This window comes from Camelus ferus, chromosome 2, assembly GCF_009834535.1.
Source record: "Camelus ferus isolate YT-003-E chromosome 2, BCGSAC_Cfer_1.0, whole genome shotgun sequence".
NCBI classification, from domain to species: domain Eukaryota; kingdom Metazoa; phylum Chordata; class Mammalia; order Artiodactyla; family Camelidae; genus Camelus; species Camelus ferus.
Window position 1 is genome coordinate 44,175,921 of NC_045697.1, and position 9,022 is coordinate 44,184,942.

The 9,022-nt window shown below is 40.1% G+C and overlaps 1 protein-coding gene across 11 annotated transcripts in view; it reads left to right on the plus strand.

Moving 5' to 3' along the window:
* The window catches only part of SEC31A (SEC31 homolog A, COPII coat complex component), a 60,225-nt gene extending 53,192 nt beyond the window's left edge, over nt 1-7,033 (plus strand). For all 11 annotated transcript variants that reach the window (XM_032456521.1, XM_032456529.1, XM_032456537.1 and 8 more), the window contains 3 exons: nt 2,281-2,400; nt 4,981-5,052; nt 6,444-7,033. In XM_032456521.1, coding sequence (XP_032312412.1) covers nt 2,281-2,400; nt 4,981-5,052; nt 6,444-6,623 — 372 coding nt within the window. In that variant the 3' untranslated portion in view covers nt 6,624-7,033. The remainder of the gene's footprint in view (nt 1-2,280; nt 2,401-4,980; nt 5,053-6,443) is intronic.
* The last annotated feature ends 1,989 nt before the right edge of the window (nt 7,034-9,022 follow it).

Below are 9,022 nucleotides of genomic sequence, written 5' to 3' on the forward strand. Positions count from 1 at the left end.
TGAACTTCTCAATTTGGCTTCAAGTTAGACAATTTAAGTAAAAAATAGTAACTTTTTTTTTAATTGCTCATATATGTATATTTTTCAATTACATGGCTATATACAAACTTTCTAGAAGGGGCTTATATATTTACTACTATATGTTTACAATAACTTGGTAATTGCAGTATTTTATTTGACCTAATCAGCAGCCACAATTTGCTTCATTGAATCCGTATTTGCATCGAAGGTTGCTAAGCAAAAGCTGTTTCCAAAGGTTTTTTTTTCTTTTTAATCTTTGAAATGTGAAATAAAGTGCAGTGAGTTATATCTTTTCTCGTGTATGCGTAAAAGCTAATAATACAGCCATATCTTCGGATGGAGATTTAATTTGTATGCTTTTCACATACAAACAGTTAGTTGGAAGGGCTCCAGATGATGAGAAATCTATCACATTTCCATATAACTGACGTAGACATACAAAGGTAAACAATTTGATCTAGTCATGAAAAGCAGAGAGGTTGGGTCACACTGCAACCTAAGAAGATGAAACAAATTCCTGCCCAAGTATAAAACTAGTTCTTCTGCCTGTTTTTGTCTTTGACTCATTGAAGTCAAGTTTGTAAAGACTGGATCTCTGTCACAAGAGTGTACTTTGCTGTTAAGAGATAGTTTTGCCTAAGGAACTTCTAAATATTAGCAGTTGCATTATAAAAACCAGTGTTTTGATGGAGGTAGGAGGACCTGCTTCTTTCCAGAAGAATATATATTATAAAGATGCATTGCTAATTTTTATGATTACATATCTATGCTGTTTGCGAAGCCATTCACTTTTGTTAAGAGCTGGGTGCTCATGCTGTGTTCACCTAGACTAGAACCTCAGTTACCATCGAAAGGGAGAGCTGCCTGGATGTATGTGTTCAGCCAGGCATTAATATCCAGCTCCCTGCCCACTTGGATGTCTCTGAGGCACCTCACACTCAACATACCCACAACCTAATTCATAGTCTTCCTCCCAAACCTAGTCATCTTTTGGTGTGTCTTATTTGGATTAATGGCATCGTAATCCTTTCTGTTTAATCCAGCCAAAAACCCAGGAATCACGTCTATACTCTTTGTCCTTTAATCTGTCTTTCAGATCTATCCCCAAGTCTTATTGATATTACTTTAAAATATCTGTCCATTCCCTGTTCTACGTTTCCAGTCTGGTCCATGCTACCTTCGTCTCCAGTCTTCAGTAGTGCAGAAGCCTCTAACTGGTCTGCCAGCATCTACTTTGACCCATCTCTTATCTGGTCTTATCTCCTCGTTGCTTAAAACATTACAGCTTCCCATTGTTCTTGGAATAAAGACCAAAATACTTCACGTTGTCTGGAAGCCATCAGCTCATACTCCTCCTTGCTCTCCCTCTGCTCCAGCCATACTGGCCTCCTGTCAGTCCCTTGTATCATGATCCTTCCTTTGTACACGTTTTTCTGTCTGCAGTGCTTTTCCTTCCCAATTTAATTGGTTAACCCCTACTTATCCTTCTGGTATAACTTTCTTAAAGAGCCTTCCCCTCAGTTAAATCCCAGTTATGTTGTCTGTTGATTCCACTAATGTTAATCACAGTTACTGTGCATTTATGATATTTTTAAACTTTCTTTTCCATTAGCCTGTAAACTCCCTGAGGGATGAGCTTATTTCCACGTTGGCTCACCTATGTGTACCCAGCGCCTGATACATAATTGGCTCAATATGTTTGAATGAATGAACTAATCAATTAAAACTTTAAAAAATGACACATTCCCTCTTGGTTTTCCCATGTCTACATTCAGTAAGATCATGATCTCTTTTAACCTTTGGCTTAATCTTGCAGTTTAATTATACCCCAGTTAACAGCCTCTAAGAGTAAACCAGGGAAGACTGTCAGGATGAACAGAAGTGAGCCAACAAGCAGAGCAGGAAGCAGCCACTCCATCCTGCCACCTCTGTAAATGCCTGTTCTTTTCATTTCCCGCTGGCACAGGTCTCCTCCCTATCAGTTTTGTACAGTGTGATTAACATCTGTTCCATGATTAATCAAATGCTTTATATCCAGTCCTACTTTTGAAAATAGAAGCCGTAGGAAGAGTGCCTGTATCTTCTGAATACCTGATTTTTATTTTTACTTATCCCAGGTGATTTCACATGTTAATTTTTCTTTTGATTTTGAATAGCCTGTCTACAAGGTAGCTGGTTTCTTTTTATCACAGATTCAGGGTTTTGTGTATAGATAGCTTCTGGTCATTTCTAGTCATTTTGTGGTATTATTTCTTTCAGCATGTGCAGTCTTTGCCAACAGAAAAAATTACCAAGAAACCTATTCCAGATGAACACCTCATTCTAAAGACCACGTTTGAGGATCTCATTCAGCGCTGCCTCTCTTCAGCCTCAGATCCTGTATGTATTTTTTATTTTGCTTCTTCAAAGAATCCCTTTTGGACCTCTTCTGTAATTATTGTGATTACTGTATTTATATAATTATGCATGCATACATAATTATTGTAATTATATAACATATCTTACAAGGTATATTTGGAAGTTTATACACAAGTAATAAAGCTAGCACTTACATATCATCTGCTTTACATCTAAAAACATTTAATTGTTTTTTATATATAAATGTATTTAATCCTTAGAACAGCCTCATAGTAGGTAGATTTGTCATATTTATTTTACAGAGAGGAAGTTAAAGCAAGAAACAGTTACATAATAACCGGAGTCAGAGCCAGCTTTCAAACCTAGTCTGGTTCCAGACTTTGTATTCTCAGCTACTAGGCTGCACTGCGTCTCATCCGCAGACCTCATGTCTGGCACAAAAATAGAACAGAGTGGTGGTATGCAGGAGACTCAGATTTGGAGTTTCTTTTTGAGCTTACATCAAAGCTTTTAAAAGTAGATAGACAATCTTTAACTTTGTAAAGATCTTAAAAATAGTTAAATGTTTTAGATATTAGAGTCATATTCATAATTAAAGCAACTGATTTTACTTAGTTTACTAGAGGAGGCCTGTGTATTGGCAACAACAAAAATTCCACAAAGCCAGTCTTGTTTTAGATGAAATTTCAGTTTCTGCCAACAAACATTGAATATATTTATTTAGTCACTGGCCACTTGTCTGCTTGAAAAAACAGCTTCTGGAATTTGTTGTTTCATCAAACATTGAGGATTAATGTGTGCAGCCTTCTGCTAGTCTTTTGGAAAGCAATTCCCTATACTGAAAGTGTCAGGAAAGCAGAGGCAGGGAAAGGTCAGCATAAACTTTAGCACCTGGCATCCTGGGCGTGATGGAAAGACCAAGCTAAGAGCAGAGAGCAGGTGAAGCTGATAAAGCAGGTAGGTGTACAGTTATCTCCTGTGCACACCTCTAATAGAGAGATCACCATCACGCAAAAATAGAGAGTCCTGGGGAAAATTCCAGTCTTCCTTGGGGCATGAGTCAGTCAGTGTAAATAGAGGTTGGGAGGACACACAGTACACGGCCCAGCTTAAAAAAATTTTGTTGAGCTTAACCTCCTCTAGGTCACCAAATCATCCTCCTTCTGGTTACCCAGGAAGATGGGTACCCTGGGCGGAAGAGGAAGACAAACTGTTTCTGAAACTAGCTGGGCGAGAAGTTCCCGTACTGCCCAGGGAGCCCGCCCGCGGCTGTGGGGCCCCCGCTGGTAGCTGGTGGGGTTAACTTCGCACCCTCCACAAAAGCCCATTTTAATCAATACTTGAATTCATTTTTGTAGTATGGCTTTATTCCTGTTTTCACTTCAGTTGTTTCTAAACAGTGTGATCTGGCAGCACAGCTTAGTTTGTATGGTGACCCTTGGTGGCTTGTCTCTTCCTCTCCCCTCCTCTGGCGCACTGACATCCCTTCTCAGCATACCAAGAGCGCGTCAGCGGCCGAGACTTTGCTCCTGCTGCTCCTTCCGCCTGGAGCTCCTCAGCCGCAGAACCGCATTGGTCCTCCTCCTCCTTCCTGCCGGGCTTCTGCTCCGATGCCCATTAGCCAGCAGGCTTTCTTACCACCTCATACCCCCCAGCGCTTCTGACCCCCTCCCCCTGTTAGCTTTTCATCTTGGCACTCATTACCACCTGACAGGCAATATATTATTTATTTAGCATCCTTTTCCCACCCACTGGAATACGAGCTACACGAGACATAAGACTGCCTGGCACAGAGTTGGCACTCAATAAATACTGGAAAGTGTTGCCACTTCTAAGGCTGTTGCGTAATGTAGGTCATTAAGTTAATCACAGTATAATTTTAAACCTTCACTTTTAGAATAGTTTTCTCTCATTTTACTTACGGTACTAGGATGGGGATAGGACTCCTTAATTTAAGAGCTTATTTTAACACTTCCCTCTTAAGAATCTTAAGATAACTAGGAGAGAGTTTTCTCTTTTTGGGTTTTGGATTTTTGGGGGGTTTTTGTGGGGTTTGTTTGTTTTTGTTTTTGCTTTGGTGTTTTAAAGGCCCAGAATAAGGCAGAATTAAACATATCAAATGTGACTGAGTGTATGAGAAGTATTTTTGAGGTTAAAAAAAGATTCCTCAGTTCACCTGTATGTTTGCCTTCTGGCGCCCATAATGTTCATGGTGTTTAATTTACAGTAACTATTAGACCTTGTCTGTAGGACACTGACCCATTGCTGCCTCCAGCCGGCCCTCCCTGGTGCTTGTGGATGTAGTGCAGTTGTACACACACTGCAAGTGAGTTTGCAGTACTCAGTGAGGTCCCACCAGCCCTCCAGTCTGCACACCCGGAGGAAGGGGCTCATCCTGTCCCCTCCCTGCAGCAGTAGATTACTTATCTCCGTTTTGATCATTTGTTCAAGTGTCTTGGTCTTAGCTATCACCATTTCTTTAAAAAAAAAATGAAGCTGTTCAATATCATGTCTGTAAGGTTTAGTGAAATGAGATGGGCCTAGTCCTTCAGATAAAAGTTACTGTTTGAATATAACATACCTGTTTTTCCTCTCCTGCAGCAAACGAAGAGGAAGCTAGATGATGCCAGCAAACGTTTGGAGTTTCTATATGACAAACTTAGGGAACAGACAGTAAGTGTGTAGAAAAAAGGATTTATGATAATCATTTATTCTTGGCTGCCAGTAAAGTGTTTCGTCAGCACTTGCATGTAGTGTGTTTGGGGGCAAAGCAGTCAGGACAGTTATAGAATGGGCTTTGCTGTAACTGTCTAAACCAGTTTCAGTCACTGGGGATAAGGGGATGGGGGGTTGTGTGTGTGTGTGTGATTGAGATGGAGAGAGAAGTTTTAGCCTTTTTTATAACAAAGAGCACATATACAAAATGGCCTGTGTTGGCCCTAAGGTAACTGGCCTTTTGTTCATTTTTATGTCCTTTAAATCAAGAAATAAGAGAGTGGACAGACACTCTGTATTCCAGAGACCAAATCTGTAATCTTTCTCATAGTCTAAGACTCAGATCTTTTTCTTTTAGAAGAGCTATGACACAAAAGCACAGCCAAATGTAGCCGCCAGTTGAGCAGATCAGTGTGCTGTAACTATGAAGACGGTCAGCAGTAAGGAGTAGACACTGTGTCTTCTGTTCTTTTGTCTCCCACCTCTCAATTCCTTTCTAGAACTGTTTTGTTAATGAAAGCACTAGGAGAGAAGAAAAGAATTGAGGCTTTGTCATGTTTTTGCAGTTTAGCATTCCTCTTCCCCATTCCCCACATCAGTCCCATCAGATAAAAATAACCATTTATCTCCTGAGAACCAAACCAGAGAAAGTTGATATAACAGTGGCGTGGTCCATGGACTGATCCAAAGTAAAGTCTTCTCTAAAAAGTATGGGTGTGTAAGCCAAGTAATGACATGAAGAAACACAAAACTGTAGGTCTTATGGTTTTAAGAGATGATGGGATTATAAAAAGCAGGTAAGAACTGGCAAATTGAGTACATGCTGAGGACTGTTGCCCTCCTAATGGAAGTGGACCAAAAGTGCAGGGTTTTTGTTGTCGACAGACTGGGCCCTTACTTGGAGATGTCATGATGAAGAATCTTTAAACTCTTCCATGTGCATTTCATGTCATCCACAGTTGTGACTCTATATCTAAATTAATTGAAGAATTAAAGCTCTCAAGTGGAGAGAGACATTAACATTTCAGCTTAGGAGAGGAAATCTGACTTCTTTTCTAAAAGAAAAAGACCTGGCTTTACATACGTGTATAATTCATAAATAGTTTTCTTACATAAGTCATTTTGTCACGGTTCTGTTTTATGATTTAAGTGTTGCTTGGTCTGAGACGCCTTCTAGAAATGCTCAGCAGTTTGTACATTTTTTATGTTTATTTCAAGTGCCTCTCAAATATTGGCATTTAGTGTTTGTAGAGGGGTCGCATGTAAAATTCTCCGTTATTTTAATTCTTTGTCTTTTTTTTAAAATTTTTTTTCTTTAATTCTTTGTCTTGATCCCACCTTTATTTCAGCTTTCACCAACGATCATCAGCGGTTTACACAACATCGCAAGGAGCATTGAGACGCGAAACTACGCAGAAGGACTGACCATCCACACCCACATAGTCAGCACCAGCAACTTCAGTGAGACCTCCGCTTTTATGCCCGTCCTCAAAGTTGTTCTCACCCAGGCCAATAAGCTGGGTGTCTAAAGGACAGCTTCACGCTCAGCCAATATTGCCGTTTTTCCAAAGAAACATGTTTTAAAAAATAAGATGTGTGGACCAATCCTCATTAGCATGTTTCCATAGCAGCCAGTCAGGAACATTTACATTATTTCTGCAGATAAACTCACCTTAGACCTCCTCAGAACCCTGGTGCTTTCTTTTGTTTTCATCTTTTGTTGCCCGTGGTGATGATTTTCCTATTCTGCAAATAATGTATTTGCTGGATTACACATAGTACATTTTCCTGAAGTGTTCTGATAAAGTGTGGTTTTTGAAACCTCAGTTTACTTTTTGAAAAGGAGCCTTTGGTTATACATAAAGCAAAGCTAAAACTAAATCTCGTTCATGTCCGCCCTACTTTCTCCATGTCAATCAGATTAAAGTGTGTAATCCTGTTTTTGTGTTTGTAGTCTTTTTTTTTAAACAGCTACTCACAGTTTAGTTTAATCTCTGTTTTTTTGTGTCTTTGGCTTCACTTTAGTCCTGAACAAATAACTAAATCTAGAGGCTGCTACATAATTTTAAGCAAATATTAATGAAAAGTGGAATCACCAGCTTTAAGTATCTATAGGAAAAGATTGAGCATTTTCATTCTGTAGAATGCTTTGAACTTTTTCTATTAATAAATGTTTTCAATATTCTATTTGTTTTAAGATTGACTTGTCTCCATTTTATGTTTAGAAATTTATTCACCCATTTTTTGAAAGTTACCTATATGTCTGAGGTTTAAGTTCAGAAAGAAAACATGAATTTCTGTCAGCCTCCTGAATCTAAGCCAAATATTTTTCAGCCAGTATTTTGATTGATTTCATTATAATCTATCTTAAGAGCAGTATGGCAAATAAGAGAGAATGGTCTTTTGAGAATCTTGAGGAGAATTAGATAATAATAATTTTTCATTGTTTAAACAATTTTACCTAAATGGGTTAGAAGACTAGAAGTTAAACACTGTGACGACCGTGGAGATAGAGGTGCTGTTTCAAGGAATAAGAGTAGTTCATCAGACTTCGCAGCCTGAGTGAAATAGTTTGCACGAACCTCTTAATTTCCTTTGCTGGGATTCCCTGCTTGCCAAATAAACCCCTCTCTCATAAATAAAACTAATTCAGTTTTTGTCTCAGGACAGTTTTATAACTAAGAAAAGGAGGACCTTGATAGCATGTGTGAGCACTGGAGCTTCTGGGATGGGGTGCCCCTCAGTCTCCTGGGAGTTTGGTGTCTAAGTCAGTCCTACGACTCACAGAAATGACAACTTGACCTTCTGGGCCTGACCTCAACTGTGGAGTCAGCCCAAGACCCAGTCTGAAGAGCAGGCTGGTCTCTGGTAATTTTTTGATGTATTGCCCTCATGGTTAGGATTTGTATTATGCCTGCATGATTACCTTGACATGACAATGGCATAATTGGCAGCATTTTACAGAGAAATAAATTCCCAAAAGATGAGAAACAAGAGTAGATGGCAATGGAGCCCTGACCAACCCCACAAATTTTACAAGCGTGAGCGTAGAAACTGTCTGCCACGAACGTCAGAGCGGCTGTTCTCCTTTTTCAGTGAAGTGTTGGGATTTTTTTTCCGTCTGTGGAGACATTTCTCCACCCGGTGAATAATTCTAGAGAAGTTTCATATAAATGGATGGAAGTTAGAAGAGCTGAACCCAAAATACTGTTCAGTCTCTGAAGTAGGAAGATAGGAGATTATGGAGAGTGGTTTGTTTTCCTGAAGAAAAGCGAACCAGGAAAGGGGTGTGAGGGAAACTGGTGGGCGGGCTGGGTGCTTGCTGTGGGATGGAGCAGGTCTCTGGGGATGTGCCTTTTTACACTGTGCCTGCTCCTCTCCACCCTGCATGGGACCTTTTGGTCTGGGTTGGATGCACTCTAGGCCTCATTTGAGAATCTTTATGTGTATGGGATACACTGCTGATGGAGGTAGTTGTTCATCTGCATCATGTGGCAGCGGGAAAAAGTTGGGAACAGCTGCTCTACACCTGACTAGTGAGAGCCCAACAAGCCTGTGTATGTTCCTTTGGATTCAGAAAATTCCCTTGTATCCTGGAGGACAGAAAGATACAGTGGGATTCCTGGCAACCAGATGCACGCTAACCACTGCCTGAAAGAGAAAGGGAGGGATCGTGACTGGTTAGCACTTTTCTGGTAACCACTGGTCTCCTGAACCAGACTTGGGTTCACCTGGGAATGACTGCAAGGCCATCTGTTAACTCTTCGGCCATGGTGGAGGTGTCATTTGGAACCACCATGAAGATTGAGCAAATAGCACCTGCAACAAATACATATATACTCCCCTCTTTATTTTGTTGTTCCACGGCTGCAGTGGCAACATTTCCAAACATCACTTCTGACAAATCTGTAGGGGTGTTTGTCAGATG